Source organism: Danio aesculapii, chromosome 9 (genome assembly GCF_903798145.1).
Source record: "Danio aesculapii chromosome 9, fDanAes4.1, whole genome shotgun sequence".
NCBI classification, from domain to species: domain Eukaryota; kingdom Metazoa; phylum Chordata; class Actinopteri; order Cypriniformes; family Danionidae; genus Danio; species Danio aesculapii.
Window position 1 is genome coordinate 31,420,474 of NC_079443.1, and position 19,331 is coordinate 31,439,804.

General features: G+C 35.7%; 1 protein-coding gene across 2 annotated transcripts in view; it reads right to left on the reverse strand.

Moving 5' to 3' along the window:
• sytl5 (synaptotagmin-like 5) overlaps positions 1 to 19,331 on the reverse strand; it is a 55,142-nt gene that overhangs the window by 26,399 nt on the left and 9,412 nt on the right. For both annotated transcript variants that reach the window (XM_056465431.1, XM_056465428.1), the window contains exons 2-7: positions 11,019 to 11,381; positions 8,274 to 8,480; positions 7,991 to 8,106; positions 5,171 to 5,279; positions 4,663 to 4,765; positions 4,403 to 4,532 (exon numbers count right to left, since the gene is read on the reverse strand). In XM_056465431.1, the coding sequence (XP_056321406.1) occupies positions 4,403 to 4,532; positions 4,663 to 4,765; positions 5,171 to 5,279; positions 7,991 to 8,106; positions 8,274 to 8,480; positions 11,019 to 11,143 (790 nt within the window). In that variant the 5' untranslated portion in view covers positions 11,144 to 11,381. The remainder of the gene's footprint in view (positions 1 to 4,402; positions 4,533 to 4,662; positions 4,766 to 5,170; positions 5,280 to 7,990; positions 8,107 to 8,273; positions 8,481 to 11,018; positions 11,382 to 19,331) is intronic.

A 19,331-nucleotide genomic window follows, 5' to 3' on the forward strand; every position in this document is an offset into this window, starting at 1 on the left:
ACATGAACAAACAATAAACAATGATTGTACAGCATTTATTAATCATAGTTCCGCATTTACTAATGCATTATTAAAATCCAACGCTGTGCTTGTTAACATTAATTAATGCACTGTGTGTTGACATTTTGAATTCTGCCTGGACTAACCAGCGAAACGATCTCAATGCACAGCATCTCAAGTATTGTTTTAGTCATTCTGAACTGCTTGACCCAAAGTCTGTCATCAAAATGATTCGGTTAAATGACCTCCCAGAACTGTCTCACATGATTATGTTCACAAACAACAAGCATCCGCCTCATCGCAAGATTACGTGACAGCTTTTGTTATTACATTTGACATTTGCACACTCTGAGGCGCAACTCATTTATCATGTAAGAAAAGTAAGCTGCAGTACAGCGAGCTTCCTCAGATGCAGCAACTTCTAATTTTATTGTTGTTTATAAACACCAGTTTCCAAGGAAGTCAGAAAGTCAGCCTTTTTAACACGTCAAGGAAAGGGTGCTTCATTCAGAAATTATTTATACAGTTTTACTTTTTTTTTTTAAATAAATTACATTCACAACTACAGATGAAAACATAACAAGTGATTACAATGCCTAAATTCATTATTATTATTATTATTTGGTAATATCATATAATAACAGAATTAATATTATTATAATGGACAATTAATGCCATGTTTTTTGCACCTGCAAAGTAGAAGGTGCATTACCTTTTTATCTTTTAAGAAAAAGATTTGTGTAGTGTAGCATGTAAAATCTAATCAATGGCATAACTGATGTATTTTAGAAAGAATTACTAATTGTTATTGTTGATTTTAATTGTAAAATTATGCACTATTAGCATATTATGCATTTTTTACTTATTTAAAATGATTGTTTGAAATGAGTAATTGTTGAAAAAACTACATTTGTATCATATTATGTGTGATATCGTGTTTTTATACACGAATAATACCATGTCAGTGTTTAATGATTCATTAAGTGAAGTTTAGTTATAAACTAATTTCGAGAGGATCACGTGCTTATGATTGCTAGCGGCTGGATCCGCATTATCCAATTCTCAATGCACCAATCAGACGACTCCTAAGCTACTACAAATACCCTGGGTTACGTACCACCGCTATCTTTGTTTTAAAGAATCCCCCCATCCACCCCTACTCCTCCTTCTTCCTAGATGGGTGACACGGAGGCCCAGTGCTTAGCACTGTTGCCTCACAGCAAGAATGTCTCTGGTTCTAGGCTTTACCAAACCAGCAGACATTTCTGTGCGGAGTTTGCATTTTCTCCCCGTGCTCACGTGGGTTTCCCCCGGGTTCCCCGGTTTCCTCCCACTGTCCAAAAAACATGCAACATAAGTTAATTGACTAATCCAAACCGGCACTATAGACATGCTCCTAGTAAATGGTTATCTCTCAAGAGCAATCACTGGCTGTTCATAGGTTATTACAGCGGGGGAGTTCTCGAGATCTACCTGAGCTCAAACTCCCCTCTCGCCTTGCAACGGGAGGGAGCCCCGGGCTCGAGGATCTTATGATCTCAGGGCTCTCACCCGAGACAGCATGCCAAACAAGCTTATAATTAATCATCAGCTAAGTGTGAACTCTTGAATGGAATATAGTTTTAAAAGAGGTTCTGTCAAGATTGGATTTTTGGGGAAGTTACCATTGTGCTGAAGACCAGGGGCCTCATGTACGAAGACTTGCATTGAATTCATACTAAAACATTGCGCACGGACAAAGCTGTAAATGTGTGTACGCAGTAAAAAATTCAGATGTATGAAACACTGTGTACGCTTAATCCCACACATATTCTCTTTGTATATCCGAATTAACGTAAAACTGAGCGCACGTGCATTATCGCAAAACCTCCCCCTGCCTCCTCCCCCAAATAAATATGGTAATGACTCTTCTTTGGCAAAACCAAATGAAAAAGCAATGGCAAAAGCAAGCAAAAAGAGAAACTTTGAACAGAATGTGAATTGGAGGTGCTCCATTTGGTGGTAGACCGGAGATAAAAGGTGTTATTTGCAAGTTTGTCCTCCAGAATTAATAACAAAAGAAAAAAATAGAGGGGGGGAGTTTAGCTGATGCGGTTAATGCAGTGGGGTCTGAACATCGCACTGTGAAGGAATTAAAAAAGAAATAGTGCGATGTAAAGGTGTAAAATTTTGTGGTGTCTCGTTTGATTGAGTGACTGAAAGAGAGCGGATTTCAGCAGTGTGAGTGGCGTAGCTCGTAAAGCGCATGGCAACATGTTTTGACACTATCAATCATGGACTCGGTTCGAATCCAGCGTCTGATAACCTCAATCTTCTTTTTTCCCCATTACATATCAGATTTTGCCTACTCTTCATCACGAGGAAGACAAGTAGGAATCATTAATAAGTGTGTGTGTTGTGTTAAGCACATTTGAGCATCACATATTATTTGCACATTTATTGAATGGAAATGTTTCCGATTCACCTTTCCAAATTCATCTTCAGATGGCGCCTTTATAGCAATGTGTGTGCAGTCGATTGCTATGGGGAAAATTGGTGATCGCTGCAAATTGCGCTTTAATGTTTGGCTGGTCAACAGTATGGTATGGAAACCTTATATACCTGCTAGACATGCGGATGATCCCATCCCATACAGTTGGCATTGCACAGCTCAAAGATACTTTGTAGTGTACAATTTAACACAATTGGAGTCGCCAATGGAAATAAAACAAACACACACAAGAAATGCACGTGCCAGACATGAAGTTGGCGTGGACCAACGCACATTCTCACATTAATTTCATCGTTAGTAAATCCAAACGTGAGCATGAAATCTAGCGTACGCAAAGTTTTTGTGCATACGCAACGTTGATACATGAGGCCCCAGAGCCTGAGATTAGCTTGAGGATAGGTCTACAGATATTAACACGATGTACTGTTTTATTTAAAAAGCCTTCATTGATTTAGTGGCACTCATTTTACTGGAGTAACATGTTTGTTCTTTTTAAAGTCAATAGTTTTACATAATTAAAAAAAATAAATCAGATTATTGCTCAAGGAAATACAACCAGTCAATCTTACAGTTAACGTAACATTAGTTAGCTCAATTTAAATAAACGGGCTAGGATTTTTTTTATTTTTAGTTAGCTAGTTTACAGGCAACAGAGCAAGGTGTGCATTGTGTTTTTGATGCAAAAACTGTGTAGGTTTACAAATTCACAGACACTTTACACAATAGGGGGAATCTCCTCATCCAACACCAATGTGCAGCATCCACCTGGATGATGTGACGTCAGCCATATTGTGTGATGTAGCCAATGTTGATATGAGGATGGTTAGGAGGCCTGATGCACAGAGGCCAGTAGGCAAATTTGACCATGAAGCCGGGGTTAAACTCCTACTCTTTTTCTCTTTTTTTTTAACGACGACAAGAGTCAACACTCACTGAGCAGTATAGAATCCCTTTCAATATACAATGGCGTTACGACCCACACAGACCGCAGGTTGTTCGCCCCTGCTGGCCTCACTAACACCACTTCTGGCAGCAACCTAGCTTTCCTATGTGGTCTCCCATGCAGGTACTGACCGGGCGCAGCCCTGCTTAGTTTCAGTGGGCGACCATGTGAGAGTTGCAGAGATCTAGCAGAAGGCATATTATATCATTTTCAAGTGTGAACTCCAAATATGGGGTGACAGTTAGGGGGATCAATTTAATTAAGAAACACATTTTCAGTGAGGCCTCAGACCTTTTAATGTTTCTGCTTAATAACTCAATTTTTTGTTACCGGGAACTGATACAGGGAAACACTGGTGTCTTTGATAGCAATAGTATATATACAGTACTGTGCAAAAGTCTTCGGCCACAAGCATTTTCAACAAAAAATATAAGGTTTGAAGACAACATCTCTAAGATACTTCAAAAAACCTACCTGAAAGCAACCTCAAAAGCTATGGGCAAGTGTATCAAGTGTTTTAAATGCAAAGTGATACAAAGTCATACCAAATGTTCATTTGATTTAGTTAATTTAAGTTAATTGCTAAATAAAATCTATGCATTATTTTTGAAAGCATCCCCATATTACAGCATTTTTTACAAGTGCCTAAAACTTTGAACAGTACTGTAGCTTGCAAAGTTCTTCTGGATTTAGTTTGTCTCAGATAGACTGGATGATGATCGGATCTCTGTGTGGAGCACTGGCTGTTGTCAGACTCCTTGTGCAGACAATAATCTCACTGTAGAATAATGTTTGAAAATGTAAAGTGATATTTCAAACAGACATGCTACAGCAAAAAATAGAAATAACTGACTTTAAACCCTTTTTTTGTGAAAATACTACTGGCCTAAGACTTTTGCACAGTACTGTATGTATGGTAGCGACATATATATATACACATATACGTCCAGCTGTTGCCATGGCGATACCTGATGAGAGGGAGGCTCTGGATACGGCGATGGAGGGTGTGCTGGAATCTGTTTGTCTCCGCCCATCCGCCATCTTTTCAGGGATGCTGTCACTGCTCTGTATACTAGACACGCTCTCTGCCCCATCAGGCTGAACAAACACACAGAGAGAGAGAGAGAGAGAGAGAGAGAGAGAGAGAGAGAGAGAGAGAGAGAGAGGTTAAATGCCGCTATCTTGTCATTCACGCAAATGTGTACGTAGGAATGCAGTTGTGCATTACCCTGTTTCTTGCCTCCGTCTGGGTCGGCGTTTTAGCCATTTGTGCTCTCATGTTATTGGGTACAGTTGGTAAACCTGATGGTTCCACTGCAACCGCTCTCTTCCTAAAACACAGATGCCTAATGAGAGCGAATCACAGACGGCCTTAATGAGAAGACACAGGCTGGCACAGAATCAAACACGAGCCTGCTGAATTTAAAAATATACTGCCTACTAATCAACAACAACAACAAATGACGTGAAACAATACATTGCAATCATGTAATAGTTTTAAACAGCAAGATGCTACATTGTTGCCACATAGCCTCATTAAAATGCACGTTTAATTAACGTTCTAAATCACAGATTATGTTTGTCCTGATATACGTCACATTGTGAATGGTTAATTATGGGACTTTCTTGCAAATGTCATCTTGATATTCCATGCATACAGAAAAAAAGGGTGTCACAATAAGCAACTACAGGCAAAGCCAATCTATGTTCAAAGGACTGTAATTGATGCCCCTCACCCTTTTCTGTTCTTCCCTGTGCTTTTCTGGGATTGAGGCGTAACCGATCTTTCAGACTGTGGTGTGGACGATCTCTCCATCTCTAATGGTCTGTTAGCAGAGCCTCCATCTCCATTATTAAAAACAGATATTCACAGTAAGAAACAAATTATAGCAGTTTGAGCTAAACAGTCCATTGATCATGTTAGAATAAATAAAAAATCAATTGATCGACAGCAATTAGTTAAAGTAATTAATTACCAAAGTAGAAATTAAAGTCTACGTGAAATCAAAATGTACTCTTCTTATTTTTATATTTATATAAAAATTGTATACTATATAAAAATGTATTCTATATTATTTTTAGATTTTATCCATACAGTACCCAGCATATATAAGTACACCTCTCAAAAATCTATCTTTTAAATTCATATTTTAATAAGAAGCTTTACAATATTATATTTGTGCATATACATTAGATTAGTCAGTACTGAAGCCAAATCTGGAGCTTATGGAACAAAATAACGTACACTAACGGTCCAAAAACTAGTACACCCAAATGTATATGTTATTGAAAAATATTAAATACAAATTTAAAATCAAGAGAAGCAAAAAACAATTGAACATTTTTGTTGAAATTTATAGGGATTTTTTTGCAATATTTTGCTTGATTTTAATTGTATTATCTTTCAATTTCTAAATATGTTTGGTGACTAAAATAATAATTTTATAAATATATCTGTGTAATAAATCTGTTTTGTTTAAATGCACCAAAATACATAGCCTATATTCACTGAGAAATGGATACAAATATTCATTTTCAAAATGGGGTGTACTCAATTATGCTGAGAAAATATCCTGAAAAGGACAATAAAGAAGTAAAATAGTATAACTCAACATATAGTAGGGCTTGTCATAAACTCTGAAAGAACTATAAAGAAATCTGTTTACTTCACTATTTTGTAAAAGATAATTTGCCCTTATAATCAAATACCATAACCTTCCCTCCTCCCTCAAAATGACTTTTTTCACTTCCAATCACGTAGAATGTTATTAGGGCAGACCTATCTGTCTAGGTTCTTGTTTCTGTCCTGCTTTAATCCTTTCGTCAATATTCCTTCATTTTATTAGCAATGCCCATCTTTCAACAAACCAATTGGTTCCCAAAGGTCAAAATCATGCACTACTCTATATATAATTTTTCTCATTTCAGGACAATTTTAATTCGATGTACAACATTGGAAAAAAACTTTAAAGCATTTATTTTTACCTAAAGCACTATGGCAAAACATTTTTTAGCCAAACAAAATGTATGTTTAGAAACTATGGGCTCTATTTTAATAATCTAGGCGCAAAATCTAAAGCGCATGGCGCAAAAGCATGTCCGAACCCACTTTTGCTATCTTAAGGACAGAAAAATACACTTTGCACCCTGCTGCACGGTCTAACAGGGTTGTGCTTATTCTCTTAACGAGTTATGGGAGTGTTTTGAGCATAACGTGCATTAAACCAATTAAGAGTCTCATCTCTCATTCCCTTTGAGATTCAGTTGCTTCACGCCATAAAACATTTGCTGTTTACATGGCTGACTTTTTAAGTGGAAAAACTGAACACTTTACTAGCGGAAAAACAGTTAAACAGACCATCTGCAGTGCGAGGATAAAGAATGATCCTCCTCCATTCTGTCTCTTCACGTTCTCTTTTTCTTTATTTTTACTCTTTACTCCTTTACTTTCACGGATAAGAAAACTGTGTTGTAGGCACTCCACTCAAGACATCCATTAGCCTACATATTTAATTTAGTTTGTTATCCGCAAAGATTTGTTTTAAAACTATTTCTAAATTCAGTTCGAATTTCCAGCAAATGTGTGATGTGTGGTCAAAAAACTGAATTATATCCAAACACACATCCTATTCTTATGGCCCATATAGTGATGCATACATCTCCAAAACCCCACAGGTGGACAAATCTAAACTTATTTTTATTAAAACAAATATATAATTATGCATTTAATAAATAATACTAATAATAACATAATACACCTGAAAAAAAGGCATAGAGGCAGTGGTTTTTATATTTATGTAGAAAATAATACATTTTGTAACATTTTAATCCTTTTATTTGTTTTCATATGTAAAGATATTTGTGTATTGCTGAACATCCTGTGTGTATTAAACTATGTGTAAGCGTTTGAACCCACATAAGCGCATAACTAATGTGCTCTGCGCTAGACTTTAGACCTGCTTTTAGATGGTCAATGGTGCAGACTATTTTAGTTCCTCAAAAAAGCAACGCGCCAGCAATGCGCCTTAACACACCTCTATTTTAGACCAGCACACCCATGAGTCCACAAAGTGGCGCAAATGGAATTGCTATTTAAACACAGTGGCGCAAAACGTGAAAATTACGATTGTGTTGGTCTGAAAATAGCAACAAATCACACTAAACACGTCTTGCGCCTTATTGCACTGGGTGTATAATAGATTTCCACAAATTTTACAAATTTATGTGCGAAAATCCGAAAACTAGATAAAATAAAAGTTCTGTTTAAATGACACAAATTACAAAATTCTACTGTTAAAATGAATGTTTCATGATTTTAAGTCATCAGACATGCTTATTTGACATTACCCTTATTGTTAATTGACACATAATCAGAAATATACTTTTTTGATTCTCAGCAGTACTGCACAATGACATTTCTTTAGTATATACTGAAACATGTACCAGATGCAGTGTTCAGATCAATAAAAAGAGCCTGGAGGAAAAAAATGTCAGGGCTGCAAAACATACAGCAATATTTACAGGCATGGGCTGACAGAGTGTATTGACAAACTCACCTGGAGGACTGCTGAGGATGGACTGTTTGACTACATCACAGCTGGGCACAGCGGCAGACTGAAACCGCTTGGATCTCTCCTCCAGAAACCACTCTCCTGTAACCACCTTCAGCTCCCTAAGACACGGCGGAGGCGCCAATTATAAAAGTGACAATCCCAGCGTAATTGGTTCACCTATTAAAGATCCTATGAACTGTGTTGACATATATCCTATTAAAATGTACGTGTAGTTTTCTAGCATTACAGACCAGCAGAGTGTATATGTATGTTCGCTGTGACTCACGCAGTCTTCGCGCACACTGTGCATTTGCAGTTGCTGCCTGTAGGCGTAGCGGTGCAGAAGTTGCAGATGCGCCGCTGACAGTTGGAGCACACATTACCCCTCTGTAGGATGAGCCCCAGCGCCCGCAGGCATATGGCACACTCACGCTGATCCGCCGAACTACGTCGCCCGGCTCGCTTCAGCTCCAGAAGTTCATTTTTCAACTTCCTGTAGAGGCACAACAGTCATCACTGCTGGAGAGTCACTAAATGTAGCAACCTTACAAATGAACTAGAGCAGCTCTGCTTTAACTGCTCCAAAAGAACTGCTACTTCAAGAGTTCACATTTAGCTGATAATCAATAAAGCGTATTTGGCATGCTGTCCCGGGAGAGAGCCCTGAGCTCGTAATATCCTTGAGCCCGGGGCTCCCTCCCGTTAGAAGGGCGAGAGCGGAGTTCGAGCTCAGGTAGGTCTCGAGGACTCCCCTGCTTGTCGCCGCGTGAAAAGTGTAAACTAGTGTTGTTTTCGGTGATAATTTGGTTTAGTCGATTGGCTATGGTTTATGATTTTGGACGGTGGGAGGAAACCGGGGGACCCGGGGGAAACCCACGCGAACACGGGGAGAACATGTAAACTCCGCACAGAAACACCAACCAGCCCGATAGGAGGTTGGACCAGCGGTGTTCTTGCTATGAGGCAACAGTGCTAGCCACTGGGCCACCGTGTCGCCCTATCGGAAAAAGGGGGAGGAAGTAGGGGTGGAAGGGGGGGAAGCTTCAAGACGAAGATAACTGAAGTGAAAAACTCTGGTTATTTATAAGGCTTCCGTATCCATCTAATGGGTCAGATTACGGAGCTAATGAGGAGCCAGCCGTGTTGATAAGCATGTGATCCTCTCGAAATTAGTTTAGAAATAAACCACACTTTATGCCATGTTCATTAACAAGATAAGTGTTAAAGGGATAGTTCACCCAAATAAAAAAAACTGTCATCCTCAACCTGTCTGAGCTTCTGTCTTCTGTTGAAAAAGACACAAAAGATGGCGTTTTGAGTGCTGGAAACCACTAGACGCTGACATTCTAGGGCCCTATGAAATGCATTTTTTATTTTTTCCTAAATCTGTTTTATTTTCCCCCAAATTTATTTATTTTTTGCATTTAAGTTTAGAACTGGTAGCCTTTCATGTAAAGTTGACAGAGTGTTGACAGAACTTGCAGAACCGTTAATGTCAACGATCCATTAAAATCAATAGGGTTCTGCTCTGCTCTGCTCTATATAAAGTTTTTATATAATAAACTTATACATTATATAAGTAATGCATACAATTATAAACTTATAAATTGTAATTCTGTCCTTTTTATCATGCAAATAGGGAAGACATTTCTGTCATTTTATTTGTCAGTTGATGAAACAAAGGCAAAAACAGGCATTTGTAAATGAGGGTTTTGAAACTGATTTAATCCAAAAGTTGGATTCCACGATTCCGTCTGTGTTTTCTGCATCATTTAAATCATAAAACCCTAACTTTTATTGGATGAAAAAGATATTACGGATGACACTGGCTACCTGTTTCCATCATTCATCAAAATATCTTCTTTTTTGTTCAACAGAAATCAGAAAATCACCTCAATCTCAATGATATCAAGTAAACAATTCATTTTTGGGTAAACTAACCATTATAAGACAAAATCTGTCAAATACCAAGCAATCACAAGACTGTAAGGGCAAAGCTCTCTCTGCACTTCGCTCACAAACTGACTAGTACATACAGTAATCAAAATCATAAACACAAAGGCATTTGAACTCATTTAAAAGTAACTGAAATACTCTGTTTTGTTCACTGAGTGCATAATATACTTGAATAAACGTGATAGCTCTTAAAAAACTATTCACGATCTAAAACATTCTAAAGATCTTTAACTATTATCACTCTCAGCATGGCCATAAAAGGTATGCAAAATTAAACTCAAACTAAAACCTTTTGCCAATTAATAAAAAACACAATCAGTATCTAAAATTATAAGTTTCTTAGTTTGGATGTTGTTGCTCGACTCTTAATCTTCAAAATTAAAATATTTTCTCACATGCACAGTTGCAGCTGAACAAAAACTCTGATTGACATTATTTACTAAAACACTTCATCAGTAAGAGTTTGATCCAACTTAAAAGGAATTATACATTTTTTAATTTTAGTTTCATTGTATTTTGAATTTTTATGTGTGTTTGTCAGATTTATACATAAGCATACGCACACATACTGTATATAAAAGAATACAAAATACAACTATCCACATTAATGTATCAATAACTTTTGTAAAAACGTCACTGATATATCTAGATAAAAAGGAAAGTTCAAATATCTAAAAGAATAAGTGATTACAGCAGATTTTAACATATAGTTTACATGAATAAAAACAGGTAAAGCCGAGTGCATCGTTTGAAGAAAACTGACAAAGTATAAAGAATTACAAAAAATACAATGAATTAGTCATTTGGAGCTAAACTTTGATCATTAAATATCGACTTTTAATATGTCATAAAATGAATCTTCTTCTAAATATGACTGTCATTTTGCAATATAAACTACTGCTTCACATTTTAGCATGTGCCTTATCTAAATCATGCTAATCATGCTAAAGTGTATGACAGCCATCATTTCTGGTAAAAAACAAAACAAAAAAAACACATTTTAATGTCCAAAATTGTATTACATCTGTTTATTTATTGATTTATTTGAAGAAAACAGTGAAGCAAAAGGCACTACCTGATGCGTTTCTCCTCTCGTTTGCGGAGCTTCTCGTCTTTCTGAAGGACATTGAGGATCATCTGCCTTTCGTGCTCCAGGAGGAAGGACAGATTAAGGGACTCGGTTTTCTTCGCCATGACCATTTAAAGAACTGCTCAATGGACGCTCAAGGACACTCAGCCAATGCAACCGGCCACCAAACAACCGCAATTATGCTTCATGAATGCAGTCAGAATGAAGGATTGCTTCAGTTCATCTTCATATCCACACAAAGGTCATCCGTCGCTCCTTCACACGATCACATTCATGCTTTGGCAACCGTGGCAGAGCCTTGAGACCCTGTCGGTCAGTGCATTGTTAACCTTTTCACCTGGTGAATGCCTGGAAACACAACATCCATACGAAAACAGAGTTTAGTCATTGTAGTACTTGCAGTATCATGGCTTATGACATGAAGTCAAATTTATCTTGTACTTATCTTGTAATTTAACATATCTATCTTTAAAATATACAGCGCTCAGCATAATTGCGTACACTCCATTTTGAAAATGAACATTTGTATCCATTTCTCAGTGAATATTGGCTATGTGTTTTGGTGCATTTAAACAAAACAGATTTATTAAACAGATATATTTATTAAAATAATATTTTAGTCACCAAACATATTTAGAAATTGAAAAATACAATTAAATACAAGCAAAATATTGCAAAATAAATTACAAACTACAAAATTTCTACTAAATTTTTCCATTTTTTTGCTTCTCTTGATTTTCCCTCTTTTTTTATTTATATTTAATATTTTTCTATGACATGTACATTCAGGTGTACTAGTTTTTGGACCGTTAGTTTAAGTTATTTTGTTAGATTAGCTGCAGATTTGGCTTCAGAACTGACTAATAAAATGTATATGCACAAATATATTATTGTATAGGTTCCTATTAAATATGAATTTAAAATATAGATTTGTGAGGGGTGCACTTATATATGCTGAAACTGTTTATACATCTTTTATTTTAAGCTGGTAAAAAAAAAAAAAAGAGTCCACTAAGTAACAGAAATTGTGATGAAATCCTTGAAACAATGTTAAGTGTTCCAACTAAACAAAAGTACATCAGTGGATGTACTATTGTTCCTTAATGTAAAGATTTGTTTTTCAGTAACTTAAGAACAAAATGAATAAGGGAAAACAAAAAAAAAATTGTTTTAAATAATGTTACATATTTGTTGTATTGTAGGTTTAATGTTTAATGCTTACAATCATTCAATTCAATTTACTTCAATAGTGGTTTTCACAATAATTATCATTCCAAAGCAGCTTTACAAAAGGTGCACATCATTACATTAGTCAAAATCAGAAAAGTTAAAGAGTTGTATATAGGGTGGTCAGTATCAAAACATAGTTAACCTTGTTTGTTTCCTTTATTTATATAGCACATTTAAAAACAACAAATGTTAACCAAAGTGCTTATCGATATAGTGTTCTTCCAAAAAAAAAACAAAAAAAACACCTGATCTGAAGACAAAAATAACTGTTCTTGATCTTTACATGTTGTTATATGTAATATAAAGCATTATTAGATGTTCTCAGTAGGCTACAAAAAGTTCTTCTCTGTATTTAAAACAGTAAAGGGCAGAGAGAGAGAGCAGTTGGAAATTATAATGAAAAACCTATTATTACAGTTTCAATTGAAAAGTAAAAAAATGCTTCACAAATAACCTCTGGGAAATATAATTAAAAACTGTCTAACATGTACCCTTTTAAGTAAAGCATCGATTGTTAGCTTAAAGTTAGATCATAGATCATATACAGAGCTCAGCATAAATGCATTCACTCCTCACAGATCTCTCTTTTAAATTAATATTCATTTTCTATAGGATGCTTTACAATATTATATTTATGTATCTAAATTAGATTACCAAAGCCAAAACTGAAACTAATCTAACAAAAAACTTAAGATCACAGTCCAAAAAGGAAAGTGAAACATTTTGTTATTTATAATTAGTTTTCAATGCCCCTTTAAATAAAACGTATTCTATTTCTAAAGATGTTAGGTGACCAAACTCTAATTTTAATGGATAAAACTGATTAATAAAACTTTGGTTATATGTTTTGTTTAAACGCGCTAAAAAATTTTGGCTACTCTGTTGTCACGATATGGAATTTCCAACTTCTATACGAAACCATATTCAATAGTGTGGAGAACTAATTCTGCAATATCAAAAATATGCAAATGAAGTAAAAAAGGAAAATATAACTAAACCATATAATGCTTATACCAGGTACTAGAGTAGGGTGACGTCAACCAATTTGGCATCGTACGATGTCTAATGTGAAACATTAACGATGGATGATGGCATCGTCGTCCTAGGCGGTGGTGAATTAATTAATTATGAATAATTAATTAATTCATAACAAATAAATTATATGTAGCCTACCGTTTCAACTACCTGACCCGCATGGTCTTTATTTTACCCATAACCAAATCCTAAATAAATAAAGATAAGTTACACACAAATTACACCGTCAATCACTTTTTCCACGGGACTCTGGCATTAGGCAGAGTGATCGGTGTCGTTATAATGGCATCGGCAAACTTGGTAAAAAACTTGCACAACCAACAGGAACCAACCAATAGTGTCTGAGGTTTTCACTAAAATTACCAAGTTCAAGCGTGAAAGTGAGACAAGACTGAAGCAGTGTAATGATGCTGACACAAATTACCTGATAGATTCAAAAGACCGAAGAGTCATTAGATAGAGATTAATTAAATTAATTAAGTATCATGTTTATCAACTATAGTGAGACACGATCCAGCGGTACATCCTTGATAAACTGCGCTGCAGTGCATGACAGTGTGTGTTTGTGTGTGTGGTCACGTGATGTCCGTTTTCAGTGGTATCGTGTGAAAGGAGGGTTTTTCAGAGGTGAAACGCCAGTGTGGACAGGGATCGTTTTCATTCTAAAATGCCATTTTAATACTGAGACATACATAGTGTGTATTTTTCACGAGCGGATTTCTGCGACTGGGGCAGGGCATACCGGGTAGGATTGGGTCAATAGGCTGAGCCGGCATCGTGATGTCTATTGACCATCGGCGATGGACGATGTCATCGTCTGTTGACCCAACCCTACCAGGTACGTCAGCAGTTCTGTCTGGCTTATGTCAGCAAGAAGTCCAAAAGTTATTCAATAACCAAAAAACTGTAAATTAGTGCAATCTCATCCTATATTCTAATTAAAGCAAAAGGGTTCAAATCTTAATATTATTATTCATTATCCTGGTGAGAAAAGAGAGAACGCAAAGCCAGTACTACTTTCCAAATGCAAAATCATATCATGTTAAATATACCAGTATCGATATTTATCAATATTTTTGGCAACACTATTGGCTACATTCATAGACAAATGCAATACAAGTATTAATTGTTAAAAAGGGGATGTACTCATTTATGCTGAGCACTGTCTATGTGTAAAGCAAATTTACTCACACACACACACACACAGACACACGAGTACAATTCAGCGGCAAAATCAAGTCCTTTTTATCCAGTTCATCATGACTGACTAAATTATAGGCTATGATGGGCTTTCTTATCTGATTTGTGAATAGGCTGACTGTCCAGATGTCAGCTTGAGAGATACATCCACAGCTACTGCTCAACATTTAGGTTTTTATGTAAAGTGACAATAGACTAATTGCAGTGGCAGTTTGCCAGCGGCGGTCTGGGTGAAGAGGCTGCTGGAGAGTACAAGAGTGATTGAACAGGACAGTAATCACTGTACATCATGCAGACTCCAGACCTAGCCCTACAACCTCTACGTTAATAGAGCACACTTTCAATGAGATAACAAGTGCTTGAAATTGATCAAAATGAAGTCAATTAAGTCAGAGACTGTGAATGAATTAGAAACACACTGTAACTGATATTCTATTATTCCATAAATTAAAGCTTTCTTCTTGCAATTTATTTGTAAATGATAGATGAGTGCAGCAAAACATAAAGATAAATACATTTTAACATTTACCTGCCATGATGTAACCATTTTGAAAATGATGTATGATGTAAAATTAAGTTACATGCATGTTGTCATGGCATTATGGAATTTTCTATATGGAAGAAATTACATCATGGAAGATCACACTGTAAAAAAAATGCTGGGTTCCACACAATTCCTTCATGCTGTCCCAACACAAATTGATTGTGTTACAAATTTAAGCAGATTGAACAAAACAATTAAGCTGCCCCTCCAAAAAACATAGGAATTGTGTCATTTCAATTATTTTTAAATAAGTAGTTTGAACAAGCCGCTTAAGTTATTTTTAGAGTGCATTTTAATAGGATAACAGAAAACACAAAATGAGGTATGTGACTGTGAAATGTATGTTGTTTTTGCAGGAAAAACAGGTTTATATTTTAAGAAATATAAATTCTGTCATGAACACTCGGGATTTGGTGGTATAGATCTGCTACGCTTTGATTATTATGGCAGAGCAAGTACCGAGACCTGCTACTGCCAGTATATACACAGACACGCAGTCTGAGAAAACATCACACTGCTGCAGACAACATAATATACATGTAACCCCCATAGCAGATCTAAACACAGGTGGAGCTGGGGTGGAGGAGGGTCTTCGAAAACTTGCCGCAGCTTAAACAGCGTAGAATGACACAGAGCTTTTAAACTGATGAGGAGCAAGCTTATTGGCTGCTGAGGTGACCGCAAATAAAAAAACAGCAGATTAGGTGACCTATCAGTCTGCGCGCCCATCGAGTTTCATGCCAGAAATTTCACTAACAATAATCATAAACCCTTTTAAATTATCAAAAGCTATTATACTAATTATGATTATAAAATTGACTGTCTGTCATTATTGCTGTCATTTTGTAAAAAGCACTACAACAATGTTACATTTGTGATGTTTATGGAGTGCTCTTTTATATTTCTATATATTTCCAAAAAAACAAACTAACAAAAATATTAAATAGAGGAAACATCATATCATAACACGGTTGCCCAAAAAATTAAGTGAAACTTTTTGAAAAATGTATATTTCTAAATTGCTAAATTAGTAAACAGATATTCATTTATAAATGAACACTGATAAACTTTTTTATAAAAAAATATCAGCTCATATATTATTACTACCACTGCTGGTATTATATTAATAATCTGGTGTGGAAATATGATATTCCTGTCATTCTGTAAATAGTTAAAATGAGGTAACATCCTTGTTTATGGAATTTTCACTGTTATTTACAGCAGGGGTCACCAAACTTGTTCCTGGAGGGCCGGTGTCCTTCAGATTTTAGCTCCAACCCTAATCAAACACACCTGAACAAGCTAAGTCTTACTAGGTATACTTGAAACATCCAGGCAGGTGGATTGAGGCAAGCTGGAGCTAAACCCTGCAGATTGGTGACCCCTGATTTACAGCAATGAAATAAGATATGGGAAACATCATGCCATAAAATGCTTTTGGTAATTAAACTGGCAAACAAATGTTATGAAATTAATATGACACGGATTAATTGATTGATTGATTGAATATTTGATTGAATGAACATAAGTATTACATACTATTAAAATCTATTAAATATCTTCATAATCGTCATTGTTGGATACAGTTTAATCAAAACCCCTAAAGTAAGCAGATTAAACATGTGATGTTCCATTCATGTTGACTTCATGTCAGACAATAGTTTGTTTAACGCAATTAATTGCTCTCAATCCAAACAAACATGCACTTTCCTATTATTGCACATGACACCACTCCGTATTCTGAGAAAGAGCAGTTCATAACAATTCAATCATGCTCGGTTGACTTTGCTGGAAGCTCCATCAGGACCACAGCGACTGCCCTGGATCAGTGGAAGACTTCAAGTGAATGTCTGAAAGACTGGTATATGGGTCATGTTCAACATTCCAGCACTGTCCCATTTACATGTTCCGGGTTAACAAGTGGCATTTGCTGCATGCATGTTTATTATCTCATTCCCATTGCCAGTTTGTTTCGAATCAGTATTGAGTGACAGAAAATGTGTGTGTGTTTGTGGTCACGACTTGCCTTTAAATCTGTAATCTGTCTGACAGAATGTGATCCAGCATGTCTAACAGACCAGCCTACATCATCCGAACCTTCAAAAGCTGTTTCTCACACCATCATTTACACTTTGAGAAGTGACTGCCATCAGTGACACAACCACACACGAACCTCCATGTGTCACACACAGGTGACAAATTATCTGAAATGTCACGCTGAAAAAAACTGCTTTAGGCTGAACTGTGTGTGTGTGTGTGTGTGTGTGTGTGCAATGTTTGTTTGGGTCTTTGTGTGTAACCGAGCTTCTTGTTTCATTAAGTGTCTGACTCACCAGGAAGACGAGGAGCAAAATTAATTCAAATTTTTCATGCGAGGACTGTTTGCAGACACACACACACACACACACACACACACACACACACAAGGAACTTACTGGAAGTGTAACGTCAGTGTCTTCGCTGAGGAAAAGTACAGCATGAGCCAGCAATGCCAAAGTAAAAAAAAATCTCTGAATTAAAATCTAAATATGTTGTTCAATCTTCAGAGTTTTCCCGATATTTACAAGCAAGAATTTTTTAGATTAGATTAGATTCAACTTTATTGTCATTACACATGTACAAGTACAAGGCAACGAAATGCAGTTTAGGTCTAACCAGCAGTGCAATAGCAGCAAGTGCAGGATACAGGTATACGTTATAACAGTGTTTCCCAACCCTGTTCCTGGAGGGACACCAACAGTACATATTTTGGATGTCTCCCTAATCTGACCCATTAACTTCAGGTGTTGGAGTCTCTTCTGATGTTATGATAAGTTAATTCAGGTGTGTTTAATTAGGGAGAGGTTGAAAATGTGTACTGTTGGTGTGCCTTCAGGAACAGGGTTGGGAAACACTGAGTTATAAAGTGCAGTTATAGAAAGACTATGGTAATATTTACAGATGGATGTACTATCAACATTATATACAGGTTGTATTAGTTAGGAACAGAGATTAACAATAAATGAATATATGTACAGGATGCTATTAATAATCAGAAGTGTACACATAGATAAACATAATTACAAATGTATATGTACGGATATTTTGCTGGTTTTGAAAATATATCTATACATTAGACCCTTAAAACTATATCTAAACACAACCCAATAGAAAGAGATAGTGCCTCGTTTTTTTGTATTGTTTATTTTTAGATAAGGTTAATTCAACCACTGAATATATTGTACTATGTTGTGTCCGACGTTCTGTTTAATTAACTTAATTAAAGTGAATTAATTTAGTCTATTTTCACATTTAGTTAATGTTCTTGTTTATTTCCTTATGCTAAAATCAATGGGAAATAATAATAATAATAATAATAATAATAATAATAATAATAATAATAATAATAATAATAATAATAATAATAATCTCTGTCTGTCATCTCAGTTGTTAGTGTTTGAGTCTAAAAGATGGCGCGTTCACTGGACAAGGTTTATACTGCTGAGCCGCTTCAATAAAAACGTGCAGGGTTACAAAAGGTGTGGTGTTTCCCAGAATCCCTCCCTAAGCACACACATTAGTGCCGACAGAGCCCTGGATAAACACACCGGCACAGAGCTCGTTCTCATGTGCTGTTGAACATTATACAGTACAGACGTTTGGGGCCAAGATGATTCTTTTCATATTTATATTTATTTGTTCGAAAGACGTCATACCTAGGCTGTCTAAAAATAAAGCATTACAGCTTAAAATGTTTTCTGTGATGGTAAAGCTAATTTTTGCAGTCATATTCATTTAGTAGCCTTTCTTATTATTATCAACGCTTACAATAATTCTTTCATTCATTTTCACGTCGGCTTAGTCCTCATTAATCAGTCCTTAGCCATTAATCAGTTGTATATATTAATTAAAATAATTCAAAAGAACTGTGCTTATTTGAAATATAGTGCCAAGATTTCTTTACTCAACTCTGCTAATTTTAATGCATCTTAGCTGGAAAAAAAGCCTTTGTTTGATTTTCTGTTCAAATCTATTTTACAAATCTATATTATTTAAAAAATCTATTAAAATTTTTATTTTATTTGGAAGTTACTAAATCTATAAACAATATAATAGAAATGTATAATGCACATCTGCGTGCATAAATAATAAATACATTTTAAAAATTAATTCATAATTTACTGATTTTTCAAGAAACCGTGACGTTTTTTAAAATTCTTAAACAGATTAAAACAGATCATTGTCATTTTTGATTAAATTAATGATTTCTTACTGTTTTAATCAGTTCATTTATTTTAAGGAAAATGCAC